Source organism: Gopherus evgoodei, chromosome 1 (genome assembly GCF_007399415.2).
Source record: "Gopherus evgoodei ecotype Sinaloan lineage chromosome 1, rGopEvg1_v1.p, whole genome shotgun sequence".
In the NCBI taxonomy this organism is placed as follows: Eukaryota; Metazoa; Chordata; order Testudines; family Testudinidae; genus Gopherus; species Gopherus evgoodei.
Genome location: NC_044322.1, coordinates 201,466,245 through 201,485,349, shown reverse-complemented (window position 1 = coordinate 201,485,349; position 19,105 = coordinate 201,466,245). Strand labels below are relative to the sequence as shown.

The 19,105-nt window shown below is 39.0% G+C and overlaps 1 protein-coding gene across 1 annotated transcript in view; it reads right to left on the bottom strand.

Annotated features, from left to right (window-relative positions):
• Positions 1-19,105, bottom strand: part of SENP7 (SUMO specific peptidase 7) — a 37,658-nt gene that overhangs the window by 14,511 nt on the left and 4,042 nt on the right. Inside the window, exons 2-4 of the mRNA XM_030582577.1 lie at positions 17,798-17,850; positions 16,821-16,928; positions 11,608-11,705 (exon numbers count right to left, since the gene is read on the bottom strand). Coding sequence (XP_030438437.1) covers positions 11,608-11,705; positions 16,821-16,928; positions 17,798-17,850 — 259 coding nt within the window. The remainder of the gene's footprint in view (positions 1-11,607; positions 11,706-16,820; positions 16,929-17,797; positions 17,851-19,105) is intronic.

The following is a 19,105-nucleotide window of genomic DNA, read 5'->3' as shown; positions in this document are numbered from 1 at the left end:
AAGCTCAAATTAAATGTATACTCCCCCAAATCAAAAAAACATACTGTAGTAAGAGGACCAAAAAAGTGCCACCATGACTAAAATTAAAAGAAGCCATTAGAGGCAAAAAAAAAAAAAAGCGTCCTTTAAAAACTGGAAGTTAAATCCTATTGAGGAAAACAGAAAGGAGCATAAACTCTGGTGTAAAAGTATAATTAGACAGGCCAAAAAAAATTTTGAAGAGGAACTAGCCAAAGATTTAAAAAGTAACAGCAAAAATTTTTTGAAGTACATCAGAAGCAGGAAGCCTGCTAAACAATCAGTGGGGCCACTGGACGATCAAGGTGCTAAAGGAGCACTCAAGGAAGAAAAGGCCATTGCGGAGAAACTAAATGAATTCTGTGTATTAGTCTTCACTGCAGAGGATGTGCGAGAGATTCCCCCACCTGAGACATTCTTTTTAGGTGACAAATATGAGCAATTGTCCCAGACTGAGGTGCCAGTGGTTTTGGAACAAATTGATAAATTAAACAGTAAGAAGTCTCCAGGTCCAGATGGTATTCACCCAAGAGTTCTGAAGGAACTCAAATATGAAATTGCTAAAGTACTAACTGAGATATGTAACCTATCACTTAAATTAACCTCTATGCCAGATAACTGGCGGATAGCTAATGTAACACCATTTTTTTTAAAAAGGCTCCAGAGGCAATCGTGCAATTACAGGCCAGAAAGCCTAACTTCAGAACCAGGCAAATTGGTTGAAACTATAGAAAAGAACAGAATTACCAGATACAGAGATGAACATGATATGTTGGGGAAGAGTCAACATGGCTTTTGCAAAGGGAAATCATGCCTCACTAATCTACTACAGTCTTTGAGGGGGTCAACAAACATATGGACATGGGTGATCCAATGGATGTAAGTCTACTTGGACTTTCAGAAAGCCTTGGACAACATCCCTAACCAAAGGCTCTTAAAGTAAAGTAAGCAGTCATGAGGTAAGAGGGAAGGTCACGGACCAATATCTGTTTAAATTATAGGAATAAATGGCCAGTTTCCACAATGGAGAGAAGTAAATAGTGGTGTCCCCCAGGTCTGTACTTGGACCAATATTGTTCAACATAGGAATAAATGATCTCAAAAAATGGGTAAACAGTGAGGTGGCAAAATTTGCAGATGATACAAAACTATTCAAGATAGTTAAGTACAAAGAAGATTGTGAAGCGTTACAAAGGGATCTCACAAAACTGGGTGACTGGGAAACAAAATGACAAATGAAAATCAATATTGATAAATGCAAAGTAATGCACATTGGAAAACATAATCCCAACTATACAAACAAAATGATGGGGGTCTAAATTAGCTGTTATGACTCAAGAAATGGATCTTGGAATCACTGTGGATAGTTCTCTGAAAACATCCACTCAATATGCAGCAGTAGTCAAAAAAAAGTTAATGATAGGAGCCATTAGGAAAGGGATAAATAAGAGAAAATATCATAATGCCTCTATATAAATCCATGGTATGCTCACATCTGGAATACTGTATGCCGATCCAATCATCTCATCTCAAAAAAGATAGATTGGAACTGGAAAAGGTACAGAGTAGGGCAATAAAAATGATTAGAGGTATGGAACAGCTTCTGTACGAGGAGAGATTAAAAAGACTGGGACTTTTCAACTTGGAAAGAGGTGACAGAGGGAAATATAATCGAGGTCTATAAAATCTTGGAAGGAAGGAAGTACTTCTTCACACAACGCAGTCAACCTGTGGAACTCTTTGTCAGGGGATGTCGTTAAGGCCAACACTATAATAGGGATCAAAAAAGAACAAGATAAGTTCATGGAGGATAGGTCCATCAAACGCTATTAGCCAGAATGGTCAGGGATGCAATGCCATGCTCTGAATGTACCTAGTCTCTGTTTGCCAGAAGCTGGGAATGGATGACAGGGATGGATCCCTTGATGATTGCCTGTCCTGTTCATTCCCTCTGAAGCACCTGGCATCAGCCACTGTCGGAGGTCAGGATACTTGGCTAGATGGACCATTGGTCTGACCCAGTATAGCTGTTCTTATGTGCTGCATTTGCTCTGCTAGATGAGACTGAAGTCTCTTTTGCACTGAATTGGTTCTGCAGCAAGGAATGCAAAACAGTAACTTCGCTTAAGCTGCTTTAGTGATATATTTGCTATATGATTTGTCATGAATAGATGGAACAATACATTTTTTTTAAACAGATAACAGTTAAGTTTGATTGTACAAAGACGTTGATCTTGAGAGGATAGTGAAATACACATCCTGATCTTAAGAGACTTGCATGGCAGAAATTGCTTCCTATGGAGACTGTATATATAAAGTGTGAAAGATGAAGACTAAAGAATTATACATACTATGGGAGGAATTGCTTTTATAAAAAGAGAAACAGCTTTGTGCAAGTGAGAGATATGTGGCAGGCAGATACTATGAGGCTGAAAGAAGGTGTGAACATAAGAACCCATACGGAGTCAGACCAAAGGTCCGTCTAGCCCAGTATCCTGTCTCTTGACAGCGGCCAATGCCAGCTGCTTCAGAGGGAATGAACAAAACAGGTAATCATCAAGTGATCCCTCCTCTGTTGTCCATTCCCAGCTTCTGGCAAACACAGGTTCAGGACACCATCCTGCTGATATAAAGAGAGCCTATGTATTTCCTCCCCCTGCTCCAAGATATGTACCCTATATACCAGATGAGGATGCAGATAACCGACACTGCATTCGTAAACTTTAGCAGCAAACAAGCATCCACACTAATCTTGCAGACCAGGAGCAAGGAATCATTTCCCAGGTAAGCTTGTCAGTAACCAATTACAGGAGTTAAGTCTTTGTGATAAAGCAGTCACTACTTCACCCAATCCTGACAAATATTTCAATGAAATGCTTACAATGCCAGGCTAACAGGAAAACATTACACAACTTTTTCAAGAAACTCAGGTATTTCTACAAAAAAATTTCCAAAAGAACTAAGCAGACAAGAATCAAAAGCTTGAACAATAAAAGCGCCCATCCTATGTACTCCAGAGCAAGTGCTAAATGGATGCCAGTGAAGTCTCGTTTCAGGTCCTGATACTACTCTTTCAGAGGCAGGTATCCCTTCTGTAAAAAACTATTTTTAAAAGCCTCATATATGCTTTAAGGGAAAATTAAGTTAATTGATCTGGTACACAAATAGTAAAGTGAACTTTACAGCACAGATAGTAATAATCAATTGTGCTATTTCATCACAGGATCTGAAAGTGGTTTATGACAATTAATAACGAAAGAAGGGTAAGTGGTTTGAAAATGGGATTAGGAATCAAGAACTCCCTCTGTGGCCTTGGGGAAGTTGCTTGACCATATTCAGTCTTATTTTACCCATAAGTAAAATAGGAGGAATACAATGTACTTGCTTCACTGGGGTACTGTGAAGATTACTTAGTGGTTGTGGTGCATTCTAAGTATTAAACCACAGCACTCTTATTAAATTAGTATTTTCCCCATTTTATAGATGAATAAACTAAGGCATAGGGAGGTTAAGTGAATTAATGAAGATCACACATGTTTGCTGGGAAGAAAAGCTAGGAATCTTTTTTCCATCCTGCTGCTCATATCTCTTTACCAGAGTCTCTCCTGAATAACAGCAAAACCCTACAAGATACACACCTGCTTAATGTTGAGTCCACATGTAAAATTACATTTTGAGACCTAACAATTATCCAGTTTTTAATCCATTTAATGTGTGCCATGTTGATTTTTATTGTTCTAGTTCTCAATCAAAATGCCATGTAATACCAAGTCAAATGCCATATATAAGTCTAATTATATTACATGAGCCAATCTTGTAAACTCACCAAAAAAAGGTATCAAGTTAGTTTGACAGGATCAATTTCCCATAAACCCATGGTAACTGGTATTTATAATTACCTTCCTGAATTCTTTGTTAATCAAATCCCATATCAGCATTCCATTATGTTGTCTTGGATCAATGTCAGGCTGACAAGCTTATAATTACCCAGGTCATCTCGCTTATCCTTTTTAAACATTGGCACAGTATTAGCTTTCTTCTAGTCTTCTGGAATTTCCCCAGTGATCCAAGACTTATTGAAAAATCAACATTAAGAACCCTGAAACCTCCTTGGTCAGCTTTTAAAAAAAATGGATCTGCTGATTTAAAAATGTCTAACTTTAGTAGCTACTCTTTAACAGCCTCCTGAGCTACTACTGGAATGGAAAGCATTTCATTATCATCATAAGACAGGACTACATTTTCTGGCTTTCTTCTAAAATACAATACAGAAATATGTATTGAACACTTCTGCCTTTTCTGCATAATTACTGACAATTCTGCCATTTCCATTTAACAATGGACCTATACCTTTTGTTCCTAATATACTTTAAAAACGGCTTACTGTCCTTAACTCTGCTAGCCATAGCTTTCTCCTTGTGTTTCATTGCTTCCTTTATCAAATTTCTACATTTCTAGCTACTAGTTCATATTCACTGCTATCAACTTCCCCTTTTTTCCATTTGTTTTATGTAAAATCTGCTTTCACTTCCTGTCATGGGTTGTACCTCAAGGACTTCCCCATGGAGTGAGGGTGGGTCTCTTTCTCATCCCAGACATCCCTCTCTGGCTGTAGATGTCACTGTAGCACCAGTTTGGGATGAAGGATGCAGTCTCCTAGCTGTAAATCTTAGCGAGACAGCACCCCACCATCTGGGTTTAACTGCACTCCAAAAAAAAGGAAAAGGCTAACAAAATAATCCTGCAAACTACACAACAGTCTGGGCTCACCCTGCTGTTCCTCACAAGGAAAAAAGCAAATAGTCTATATGTAGGAGGCTGGATTCCTATCTTCTTGGGTATCTGAGAAGCCCAGACTGAGCTTCCTGGGCTCTAATGAAAACAAAAACAAAAGTTAAGTCTGTCTCTTTACCTCTCCAGAGGATCCAAGCAGCAGAGGATTTTCAGCAGCTTTCTAGGTAAGCAGCCTCTGTTCTGTGGGGCTACTTTAGCTCCACGTCCTTCTGAGTGCCACGCTCAGTTGAGCTTGGTCCTCCCTTTTAAGGGGCCATTTCTCCCCATGTGCAACAGGCCAGGTGCACCAGGTCAGGGCTAAGTGAGTCCACAGGAGCTCTTTACCCCCACCACAGCCCCAACCAGGGTGGGAACCTGTCCCAAACTTTTCCTTTAAGATAGGTATTTTTTGGTGGTTTTTTTTGTTTCTTATTGCCTTCTTTCTCAGTTATGGCATTTTGGGTATTTAGTAAAATATTCTTAAACAGTTCCCAATTGACATTTACACCTTTCTACTGAAATTCTTTCTCCAGCTGATTTGGCCCATAATTGTTATCAACTTTATGAAACTGGCCCTTTAAAGAACCAAATATATATTACTACCTCGGACTTCATTCTGTTTGCACACAACAAATGTAATTAAGTCATAAATCACTTGCATCACTAAGCAATCACTAGTTCTGCGATCAATGTCTGTCTGTCACAATGAGGTCTAATACAGAATTCCCCTGGGTTGGAGCAACTTGTTGAGTTAGGAAATTGTCTTCTATAATTTTTAAAAAGTCCCAGAACATGTTAGTATTGCCAGCATGCCGGAAGTCTGATGTATCACTCAGGAAATAGATAACGCCATTTTTGACATGGAGTGCTAGTCCACTTCCCCTTTTGCCCACTTCATCCTTCCTAAATTCCATTTATTTTAACATTTCAATTATAAGAATCTTCCCAACAGGTTTATACATCACCAACTAGGTCAAGATTATACTCTTAAATATGCAACTCCTCTAATTTATTATCCAGCCTCCTAGCACTCGTGAATATGCAATTAAATAATTTCTTACTGTATCCCTTGATTAATTTTGTTCTCAACATCTCAATTTTCTGTACAAATCCTGCTTAAAAAAAATTCTTGAAAAGCATAAATTAACTGCTGAACATTTGATGCCTCACTATATTACTAATCACTCTCTTATTTATGTGTCTGCAATGAATTTTTGGAAAAGTATTTAACCCTATGACTATGCACCTCTACCTCAAATATCAAGTGAAAGTAATTTGTGTAATGGATTCCAAAGGTCTCTATTTTCTTTAAGTTTCCCAAAGTCACAATGGCCAGTTCAAGGTCTACTACAATACTCCAATAATGTTATCTGGCATGACAGAGAGAAGAAAGTAATCCTCACTGGAATATCAAATCACAACATAAGGGTTGCAATAACTCCAGTTTTTAAGTTGGATGTGGTGGAACAGAAAAGCTTCATTGCCTGCCAGTTGCTCCCTTGTATCTAAATGTTAAAGAAGGATGCATTCTGGAGCATCAAAGCCAGTGCAGACATTTATGCCTTTGGAGAGGTAGGAAAGTTAAGTTAGAATTTCTGTGAAGCATACCTCTTACCTACAACAGTTTGCCGCATTCAATACAGTAACTCCTCACTTAAAGTCGGCCCGGATAACGTTGTTTCACTGCTGATCCATTAGAGAACATGCTTGTTTAAAGTTGCGCAATGCTCCCTTATAATGTTGTTTGGCAGCCGCCTGCTTTGTCCACTGCTTGCAGGAAGAGCAGACTGCTGAAGCTAGCTAGTAGGAGCTTGGAACCAGGTGGAAGGGTGGTCCAGCAGCAACCCAGTCATCTCCCCTAAGTTCCCTGTGCGGCAGCCGCCCAGCAGGCTATCAATTGCCCAGCAGTTCATCTGTCCCTTCCTGCACTGCCCTGTGCTGCTCCTGCCTTGGAGATGCTCCTGGAAGCCTCCTGTTTGCTGGGTTGGGGGGGTAGGGAGGAGGGGTTCTAATGTCAGTGTGTCCCCCTTCCCCTACTCCTGCCACCCATCTCCACAGAGCAGGGAAGAGGTGGGGGGAGATAGGGCTCAGGAAGGAAGGAGCTTGCTGGCAGCAGCTGCTGTCTCAACTTGCTGATCTTAAAAAGGCAATGTACTTAGAGTGGGGTCAGCATACTGAAAGGGGCAACACCTGTCTCTCACAAAAGGTGTGTGTCTGTCTCTCTCTCTGCCATGCTGTCTCCCCTCCCTCCATTCGTACTGCCTTGTAGAGTGAGAGGCTACATTAACAACGTGTTAACCCTTGAGGGCTCAGCTGAGTGCTAGTTCATCATTTAGCAGTAAGGCATTCCCTGGGAAATATCCCACCCTCTTCTACCCTCTAACTTCACCATCTCAACCAAGCTTCACAATCATCATTGCTGTGTACAGTATTAAATTGATTGTTTAAAACTTAGAGAGAGAGAGAGAGAGAGAGAGAGAGGTCTTTTGTCAGAGGAAAAAAATTTCCCTGGAACCTACCCTCCGCCTCCGCCCATTTACATTAATTCTTCTGGGGAAATTGGATTCGCTTAACATCGTTTCACTTAAAGTAGCATTTTTCAGGAACATAACTACAACATTAAGCAAGTAGTTACTGTACATAAATGCAGGGCTAACTGATCACCAAAGAAATCTTTGGGTCACTTACACATTGAGTAAAAGATGCAGAATCACCTGACATACTTTGACATTAAGCATTTCCTTAAACTATAGCTTCTTCTTCAAAAGTTTGCACTTCTAGAACCTTTTCCTTCCAAGAAACCACTTCATATATGAGTTTATTCTAAATACCAACCATGAGATAGAGGATTATCCTAATTCTGTAATCCGCAAACTAGAAATAACTGGAATTATCTAATTGTTTAAATTATGTAGATTTAATTGCACCATGAAATGAAAATACTTAATTTCTGTCACTAACACTGAATCTAAGAATTCTTAACATTCAGCTTTGTTAAATACTCTTATTCCTTCTGCATGTGATTTCTCAGACATGTTCTTTAACATACATAGCTATCCAGTTGCTACAGAGCAGATGTTTTCTATGCAATTCACTACTAACCTCTGAGGCAAACCAAAACATACCAGTGACAGAAAAGGTTATCAGTATAAAGATTCCGTAAATCACACCACTTCACACATTCACTCACTTAAGAGGTCTGAGAACATGCTTGTATCTAACTTCTCAGTACTTACTGCTAATCATGTTGGTTGGCTTTGTTTTCCTTTGACAGCTGACAAAAACAACTTATTTATGATCTGTCAGAAATCCCATAGTGATGTATATATTTTAAAGGTGACCTGGAAACCAATTTGGGGGGAAAAAAAGCCACAAGAGCAGCAGGTGCTGAAATAAGAATCTGTACTTAAAGAGTAACAGCCTTCATCTAAGGATCTCAAAGAATTTAATTGGCACAGTGTCATGGTATAATTCCCCACTCTGAACCTTAGCGTCCAAAAGATGGGGTACCAGCATGAATTCCTCTAAGCTCAATTACCAGCTTAGAACCTGTAGCGCTGCCACCAACCAGGAATTCCAGTGCCTGGCACACTCTGGTCCCCCCAAAACCTTGCCCAGGGACCCGCAAGACCCAGACCCTCTGGATCTTAACACAAGGAAAGTAAACTCTTTCCCTCACCGTTGCCTCTCCCAGGCTTCCCCTCCCTGGGTTACCCTGGAAGATCACTGTGATTCAAATTCCTTAAATCTTATAACAGAGAGGAAAATTCACCTTCCCCCCTCCTTCTCTCTCCCCCTCCCAGACTCTCCCTGAGAAAGTAATCCTAACACAGAGAGAAATTAACCTCTCTCTCCCTCTTCCCTCCTTTCTCCTCACCAATTCCCTGGTGGATCCAGACCCAGTCCCCTGGGGGCTCCCCAGAAAAAAGAAAACAAATCAGGTTCTTAAACAAGAAAAGCTTTTAATTAAAGAAAGAGAAAAAACAGTAAAAATTATCTTTGTAAATTTAAGATGGAATATGTTACAGGGTCTTTCAGCTATAGACACTGGGAATACCCTCCCAGCCTAAGTATACAAGTACAAATTAAAATCCTTTCAGCAAAATACAAATTTGAACTCCTTCCAGCCAAATACACATTTGAACTACTCCCAGCCAAATACACATTTGCAAATAAAGAAAACAAACATAAGCCTAACTCGCCTTATCACCTAGGACTTACTATTCTGAATCTATAAGAACCTGTATCAGGGAGATTGGAGAGAAACCTGGTTGCACGTCTGGTCACTCTCAGAACCCAGAGAGAACCACCACCAAATTCTAACAGCACACACAAAAACTTCCCTCCCTCAAGATTTGAAAGTATCCTGTCCCCTGACTGGTCCTCTGGTCAGGTGACAGCCTGGCTCACTGATCCTGTTAACCCTTTACAGGCAAGAGAGACATGAAGTACTTCTGTTCTATTACCTCTTAACTATCCGTTTATGACACACAGATTCACAGATAATAAAGCCACAAAGAACCACTGTGATCATCTAATCTAACCTCCTGTATAACACAGGTCAAAGAATGTCCTGACTTAGGCTACACTTAATGGGGATTTATGCTGCTGCGATCGATACAGTGGGGATCGATTTAGCAGGTCCAGTGAAGACCAGCTAAATCAACTGCAGAGCACTCTTCAGTTCACTCCAGTACTCCACTGGAACAAGAAGAGTAAGGCAAGTCAATGGGGGAGTCTCCCCCTGACGCAGCGTGGTGGTGACACCAGAACAAGTCAGCCTAAGCTACATTGACTCCAGCTATGTTATTCACGTAAATGGAGTGTAACTTAGGTCGCCTTACCCCCATAGTGTAGACAAGGCCTCAATTACCTGTTAGATTTGTACTCCTAGTTTGATGTTGCCATCCAACTTTGTGAGAAATCTTACAACAAAGTAAAGCTTGTAATTAGGACTGTTAAGTAATTAAAAAAATTAATTGCAATTAATTGCGCTGTTAAACAGTAATAGAATACCATTTATTTAAATATTTTTGGATGTCTTCTACTTTTTCAAATAAATTGATTTAATTACAACACAGAATACGTGTATAGTGCTTACTTTATATGTGTTTATTACAAATACAGTATTTGCACTGTAAAAAAGAAATAGTATTTTTCAATTCACTTAATACAAGTACAGTAGTGCAATCTCTTTATCATGAAAGTTAAACTTACAAATGTAGAATTATGAACAAAAAAACAGCATTCAAAAACAAAACAATATAAAACTTTAGAGCCTACAAGTCCACTCAGTCCTACTTCAGCCAATCACTCAGACAAACAAGTTTGGTTACAATTTGCAGGAGATAATGCTGCCCACTTCTTGTTTACAATGTCGCCTGAAAGTGAGAACAAGCATTCGCATGACACTGTTGTAGCCAGCATCGCAAGATATTTACATGCCAGATGTGCTAAAGATTCATACGACCCTTCATGTTTCAACCACCATTCCACAGGACATGCGTCCATGCTGATGACAGGTTCTGCTCGATAATGATCCTAAGCAAAGTGGACCGACACATTTTCATTTTCATCATCTGAGTCAGATGCCACCAGCAGAAGGCTGATTTTTTTTTTTGGTTGTTCAGGTTCTATAGTTTCTGCATCCAAGCGTTGCTCTTTCAAGATTTCTGAAAGCATGCTCCACACCTCAGCCCTCTTAGATTTTGGATGGCACTTCAGATTCTTAAATCTTAGGTCGAGTATTGCAGCTATCTTTAGAAATCTCACATTAGTACTTTCTTAGTGATTTGTCAAAACTGCTGTGAAAGTGTTCTGAAAACGAACATGTGCTGGTTCATCATCCGAGACTGCTATAACATGAAATGTATGGCAGAACACAGGTAAAACAGAACAGGAGACATACAATTCTCCCCCAAGGAGTTCAGTCACAAATTTAATTAACACATTTTTTTTTTTAAAACGAGTATCATCAACATGAAAGCATGTCCCCTGGAATAGTGGCCAAAGCATGAAGGAGCATATGAATGTTTAGCATATCTGGTACATAAGTATCTTGCAACGCCAGCTACAGCAGTGCCATTTGAATGACTGTTCTCACTTTCAGGTGACATTATAAATAAGAAGCAAGCAGCAGTATGTCCCATAAATGCAAACAAACTTGTTTGTCTTAGCGATTGACTGAACAAGAAGTAGGACTGAGTGGACTTGTAGGCTCTAAAGTTTTATACTGTTTTGTTTTTTAGTGCAGTTATGTAACAAAAAAAATCTACATTTATAAGTTGCACTTTCACAATAGAGAGATTGCACTACAGTACTTGTATGAGATGAATTGAAAAATACTATTTCTTTTATCATTTTTACAGTGCAAATATTTGTAATAAAAATAATATAAAGTGAACACTGTACACTTTGTATTATGTTGTAATTGAAATCAATATATTTGAAAATTTAGAAAAAGATCAAAAATATTTAATAAATTTCAGTTGGTATTCTATTGTTTAATAGTGTGATTAATTATGATTTTTTTAAATTGTGATTCATTTTTAATTTTGTGAGTTAACTATAATTAATCGTCAGTCCTACTTGTAATCTATTTATGAATTTATAATACCATACGATTACTACATAAACACATCCCTAGCCATTAATCTCCATTTGGGCTTTCTAAACAGTTATGAAAGCAGCATTTGTATTCTCCTAATAATTGCATAGAAAATAAGGATAGCTGTGTTCAAGAAAGGTTTGTTAACACTCAGAATAGGTAAAACATTATAATGTAAAATGAGCTAGTTTTGATGTGAGACATCTTACCCAATTGTTGGTCTTTCGCCAATGAAGCTGGGTCTGTCGAAGTCCCTTTGTCTTTTCCACTGTGGATAAGTCTCTTGATTTCTTGCCCTTAATTTCCACTGCAATTTTAAAAAAAGGACTAATAATGAAGAAGTTTTAAAGATGAAATGATGGTTAATGTATGGGGAAGAGGTAAGGATAGGTGGAAGAGTGATGAGAAGGACAGAGCTTGAAAGAACATAACTGCTTACGTAGTATAAAAGCCCAGCAAAGAAAACCAGACATTCAATTCAAAGAATATAAAGTATTGAAACCACTATGATTTCCAGCATTTGTATGAATAGCACCAACCAGGTGTCAATCTGCCCTTTCCCTAAGAAATTTGACTGTTTGTGCAGGACAACCAGATTATTAACTTTTACTTAAGAAAAGAGCACATGTGCTTTTGCAGTGGGTTTGTTCAATATCAATCATGAGCCAGTAAGACATCTGCCTAGCTTAATTCCCTTAACAAGTGACTTAATTTGACATATGACAGTGATACTCAGACTGTGGCCCTCAAGTCGCAAGTGGCTCTTTAATGTGCCTCCTGCTGCTCTTTGCAGCACAGGATATTAAAACACTGTGTGATTTAATTATTAACCAGTCTAAGTTATTAACCAATCAGGATGCTTTTTAATATGCAATTAACCAATTAAGTTATCAGCTTTCACCAAGTTATTAACTTATTTGCTCTGAGAATAATATATATAAAAACTAAAAATTTCCCTGTCATTCATACTACTGTGGCTCTTTTGGATAATGCTGATCGCTAAATTAGCTCCTGAACCACTGAGGTCTGAGTATCACTGATCTAAGTGAATCAACCAAATCTTCACTTTAAGATCTGAATGCTCTGTAATGTTAAAAACTATAGCTGTTAGACTGCCTCCATGATGGGTGGCACGGCAGAACCCTGTTTCACAACACAATGGTGAGACACAATTGTTACTAATGTCCTAAACCATCAGTTCCTTTTGACCAGTAATTAGTAACTACAGAAACTATAGAAACCAAATGAGTTCTCGAAAGCCAGAGACTGTCTTTATGTCCTTCCTGTCCCCCCTCTATTTTCGGGAGAGCTGTAGATATAAAGGAGCATATATCAGCTTTCAGAGAGAGAGAGAGAGAGAGAGACTGACCAGAACATATAAATTGATGCCATTGGATCAGCACCGTTGAAAGCACACAAGCAAACTGGGCCTCAGTCACTTCTGCAGTAAAAGGCTTCGATGGGGAGACAAATGGAAATCTGAAGATTACACACACACACACACACACACACACACACACACAAATCAACTAAGTTTGGGTTATGCCCCAAAGAAAGTATCCATCCCCACTCCAAAATCCTGAGGGCTTGCCTTATGCATAGTGGTGTGGACCATGGTGGATTGCCCCCAAAACTGTGAAAGGCTGGTGGAAAAAAACTGTTCTGCAGGCCCACCCAAAAACAGTAAGGCTGGCTCTGCCAACTACAGCAGGTAACTCTGTCTCTACCACCATCAGGGAACAATGGGACATTATTTGTTCCCAGTGTGGTACAGATCTGTCTAATGGAATTCCACTGAAAGCTTCAACGATGATCTCTCTCACTGATATCTAATAAGGAAGAAAACTAGCAGGCAACACTATGAAGTACATCTCCAAGATGGACATTGGCTCCTACATGCAGATGAAACATAAATCTGTTTAATCATGATAGCTGAATTTAAAAAATATGAGAAGAAATAAGCAAAAAATCCTGAGAGATCAGAAGGGGCCAAACACAAATAAAGGACTTAAAACACAGAGCCGTCAGTAAATAAATAGCAGGTAAGAAATGAGGCTGGTGGAAACGGATGCTGTAATAGCAGGAAGCCAAACTTTAATTATTTTAAAGGACACTCGGGCCAAGCAATTAATTTTGTTAAAGTGTAGGGAACTGATCTGCCAATTTCCCTAGCAGGAAGAGAAGTGATGTTGGCTACCACAGCTGACATGCTTCTGACTTAAGTCTTAACATAACTTAAGGTTCAACTCAGTTGATGACTAATAATGCAAAATATGATAGTCATGCAGCCTCCCAGAGGCTGTGAATTAGTGTGCTTTAGCGTGATCCAGTGGCTGGAGCACTAGACCAAAGGTCAAGAGACATGAGTTCTATTCCCAGCTCCTGCACTGTGACCTGCTGTGTGACCTTGGACAACCCATTTTACAAATGCACCTCCATTTCTATCTGTAGAATGGGTTGATATTTACACAGCTTTGTAAAACATTTTAAAGTAATCTTGTGCATTGCACTCCCTTAAGGTTAAACAGTGTTATTATTAAAGGGAGCAAACACCCAAGTGACTGCAAGGCCCAGAATGAAGCTCTCAGATGTATAAGCTGAAAGGAACATAGGGAAGCTGCAGAAAGCTAAGAGCTGTCCAGATTAGAAGTTGAGGTGTTTCTTAAAGGTGGAGCTAGATGGACATCAAGAAGGAGATATTCCAACACCCAAATTGCAATGACAGAGCAAGTCTTGCTACAATTACTTTCCACAATAACTGTGAGGGTATTGGGAAGTGCAGCCGTGAGAGAGGGAGGTAGCCGGAGAGAATCACATGTCTTATTCCTAGCTTCTGAGCAGTGTTGAAACGCCCCAGGGAAAAAGTACTGAATGGTGTTATGCACAGCGTAACAAGAATGTCAAAACCCAGGAGCAAGTAAATGCAGAGGTTATGCCTACAGCAACAGAGCTGAAGATAATGGGGATCCAGAAGTCATAAATACATACAAGAACAACAAGCTGATAGAGCAATGATGTTTAAAAATTAGTCCATAAGTGTATACACCTGTACCCCGACAGCGGTACCAATATAACACGAATTCTGATACAATGTGGTAAAGCAGCGCTCAGAGCAGGGGGGCTGTGCACTCTGGCAGATCAAAGCAAATTCAATATAACGCGGTTTTATCTATAATGCAGTAAGACTTTTTGGCTCCCGAGGACAGCGTTCTATTGGGGTAGAGGTGTATATACTGCAACCTCAGACTCAGTAGCACTCAAAATTACATAGTAAGTACAGAGATCAAGGAGCCAAGGGCACTGATAAGAGTGTACCACAGAGTAACAAGGCAGTTTACTAGTGAGAAGCCTGCTGCTTCCGAGCACTCTGATCCCAGTTACACACAGGAACACAGATCAAAGAGGGACAAGAGGATCTTCAAGATTTATTTTTAACAGCTACATAGATAAACATGTTAGCAATTAGAAGGTTAGGTTTAGTACATTCAGCAAGTGGGGAATACTAAACCTCTTCATAGACAGATCCTTCCTGAACATACTCTTCTGACACGAAGCTTATAAAAAGCTAAGCAGCTGATTCAACAAGATTGTAGGTCACTTGAAGAGAATCTGTATTTTGCACCAAGCCAAACCCTCCCCCGCCCCCAGATTAAGAATATTTTGTTAGGAAATAGACAGTCACCACCTGATTACCTAAACTGTATGTTCCCCTGTGCCTTCCCCTCCATCTGTATTGTCTTTAAGAGTGTAAAGGGCAGTTTTTTACAAGCACCTAATGGATTCAGGAGCAGTGACTTTCAATGGGACTTGTGCTCAAAAGTCCTTTATGTTCTTTTGAAAGCTTCAGCCTAAGCTCTTCGGGGCAGAGCCTATGCCATCATTTCTGTTTGCACAGCAGCTAGCATACTGTGGGCATGATCAGAAATGACGTTTCAGTGGTGAGTTAAAATACTACTTAATAGCACCATAATACACTCCTGACATCAAGCATCTTTATATCTCATTTAATGAATTTTGAAAGTAAATTACTTGGTAATTATTTGTTTCTTCAATTCACGGAGAAGATTAAGACAGTCTTTAATAAGGAATCTTTTCAGCAAAAGAAGACTGTCTAGGCATGCATGAGTCTTAATATCAAAATTACAATGTTGCCAACTCTCACAATTTTATCTTAAGGCTCACACTATTTCATGTTTTTCTTTAAGTCCCATCTCTGGGAGTCCAGAATCTCAGTTTTCTTCTTTTTTTTTTTTTTTTTAAAGGAAGTTTCTAATCCACATGGTTGCAGAGAAAAGCTTCACAACATGACATCAGTTTAACTCAGTGGTTCCCAAACTGGGGTTCGTGAACTCCTGGAGGTTTGCAAAATGTCACAGGGGGTTCTCAGGAAAAAATTCCCTAATGGCAGACAGAGTTGTCCCTAGGGACTCCGGGCAGCACTGGGCCAGCAGCCCAGAGCTCCTGGACTTCCAAGAGCTAAGCAGATCAAAGCAATCATATCTATTACACTGAAGAGATTTAAACTTCAAGACTCCTTAGAAGAAATGAAATGAGAGGTGGATACTTTTTGCTGTTTTTTAAATTTAATAGGCAGCTAGTATTGTTTTTTAAATTATTATGAAGAACAAGTTTAAGCTTTGTTGTAACGTGCAATGTTTGCCTAGACTGCTTGAGACCCGAATGCTTGTGTACGAGGAACTCTTTGACTTCTTAAATACCTTCATGCTGTTTCACATCTGATACTCCTGGATGAAACATAGGAGCCTTGTCCTACAACAGGTTTATTCAAAGAGATACAAGCTACAAAAATGAGATCTTAGAAACGTGTTACCGTTTTCATAATGTAATAAAAATACTGTAATGATACATAATAATTAATAATAAATAGTGTGTAATAAGCATGTCATAAAAACAAATTTTATATTTCCAAGATCGATGCTTTTATAATTTATGCTCAGGTAATGGAGAAAATCCCTGGAAATATTCATTTGTAGGAGGGGGTTCACGAGACTTGACATTTTTAATGAAAGGGGTTCACAGGTTGTGAAAGTTTGGGAACCTCTGGTTTAACCTGAAAACTCAGAAACCAGAAGACAAAATGAACCCCAAATGTATATATTTTTTAAAAATTATTTTTAAGATAATCTCATGGCGGGGGGGAGGGGTGTGTTTCAAGCCAGGCTCATGATTTTTGAACATGTGGGGCTGGCAATATTGCAATCAGGTCCTCATACTGCAATCTGAGCCTCTATCTCGTTAATGACAGCCCCACCCCACCCACGCTCCTGTAGTTGAGACCTTGTTTTGATAGATGGAAAACAGTGCTCAATTTCAGAACAAACAAGAAAAGTACAATGTGTTCCTAACACGTTTCATTTTGAAAAGTTTCAAATAAAACAGATTTTAAGTAGCTTCTACTTACCTCTTGTAAAGGGCAGTCCCATTGGTGGGAGTCTGTGAGCCTTGACAAAGGGGACTGAACATGGACATCCTCTGACTTTGTGTTTGGTTTCTTCTTTGGTATGCGAAACTGGAAGTAGAGAATGTTAGCTTTACATTAATTATCAGTTAAAATTAAATGATTCAGCTCTCCCCTAGCACTGTGAATTCATGTATTTTCACTCTTCTCACTCCTCAGGCCCAGTTAAGAACATGGAAAAAGAGAAATATCGACTGTAACTTGAATTTGAAGGTAGTATTTATGGTTCCCTATTCCTGGTTTGTCTTTCCTATCACACTAGAAAATTAATTTTAAAACTTAATAGACTGGGCGGGGGGAAGTGTAGACAACAAACAAACAAACAAACAAAAAATCCTGAGTTAAATTCATTAATTACTCCATGCATATGCCTTCAGGATAAAAATAGATCCACCCTCCGCTTGTAACTTTCTCTTCTTTTCTGATTCACTTACATCCAATTCTAATCTTAGCATGTCAGTTTCATGGAAAGATAAAGAGAAAAGAGAAAGAATACAACTTTCAAAGAAATCAACCTCCATTTTCTCAAAAGAAGTAGTTTTTAAAATCCCCTCTCAAGAACAATAAAACCCCAAAACAATACTTCTGAGTTGACAACCAACATCTACATATCATAAAGGACCATTGGCTGGGAACCACTGCCACAGGGAGCTGAGGGGCTCCATGCCTGCAGACGCTCCAGGTAAACAAAACGACAATGTATTAGATATTCAATTCAATGATTCCATGGAGTTTAAAATCATCAAATTCTGGTGTAGACCAGTTTATAAGCCGACCCTCACTCTTTTGATGCATCACTTTTTTACCAAAAATATTTGGCTTATGAACAAGTTTATACAGTATATTTGCAATTTCTGGAATTTTTGCAAGTACATAATGTCAGGACTGCAGAATTTTCTTATAAACAATACAAAACTTACTTTCAGATGACTTGATGCAGAAGTTTTTCCATTTCCTTCCATAACTGTCGCTACTGTAAATGGATACAAAATCAACTTAGTAATTTGTACTTTACTTGTTCAGAGTTTATAAACGTTAACCAATTAATTCTTTCAACACCCAGAGGTAAGCATTCCTAGGACTTAAAATAACCTACTTGCCTCTAATGAGTTTAAAGCTTTCCCTGCCCACTAGGTGGGGGAAAGTCAATTATATTAACTTCTCCAGAACCTGAGATTTCATTAAATACAAGTTTCTAGTCTTCAGAATTGCTAACGTAAATTTATTCAGTGTAGTTTTCCTAAGTGCTCACCACTGCTGCAGCTTAGAGCCTTCTCAAGTTCAAAGACTTATTTTGATGGCTGCTATTCTGTAGCTCTGAAACTGATCAAAGTCAGGTGTATCATTCTGCTGTTGCATGCAATTGCTTTGAGCAACAGAAGAAACAGGCACTGCACTTAATCATTGCAGACACCTATATGCTGAAAGAAGCTCTGGGAGGACTAACAGAGAGAAAGCTCTTTCTCCTTTCTAGACACCTACTAACCAAGGCAGATACGAGAGACAGAGCACCACTCAGGCAGGGTTCAAGGACTGTGTCCAAGCAGGAATTCTAGCAGCTCGTTGGGAACTGGAGTCCTCACCAGCATTTGGGCCCAGACAGCAAGGCATCTTCTGTTTTATACCTTGTAGCCAGAGGAGGAGATTTCATAAGCCTTTGAGTCCTGATTAACCCCATTTTACAGACTGTGAAAATGAGGCACAGAAAGCAACCTACCCCAGACTATGAGGGAGTTGAGTGACAGAACTAAGATTGTAACTCAAGAATTTCTGGCAGAAAGAACTTCTACAAAACTCTTCCTCACAGGGAAGAATATAGCTTGAGACCTCACTGAACTCAGTGGGAAATTATTCTTTTATACAAATTCTACACATCTCCTATATGACACCTTAATGACTTATATCCAGCATGAAGCCTCCCCACCAAAAAATTCTCCTGATCTAATTGTTTTTTTTTTTATGTGAGTATGTCTGGCAAATGGCAGTTCTAATTGATGGGGAAACTACTCTGCTCACTAGAACTATAGAATTCCTGTCTATGAGAAGTGTTTATTTAAGACCCAGTTCTACTTAATAAATTAATTGTACTATAAGTCTATTGAGACCTTTCATATTCCATCTTTCCATCTTTTAGAAGGGTATTACAACCTAAGAATTTTCTAATTGATTGTTGTTATTGTTGCTCATGTTTTCCTTGTGAGGACAATGTGGCCTAGTAGACTAAAAAT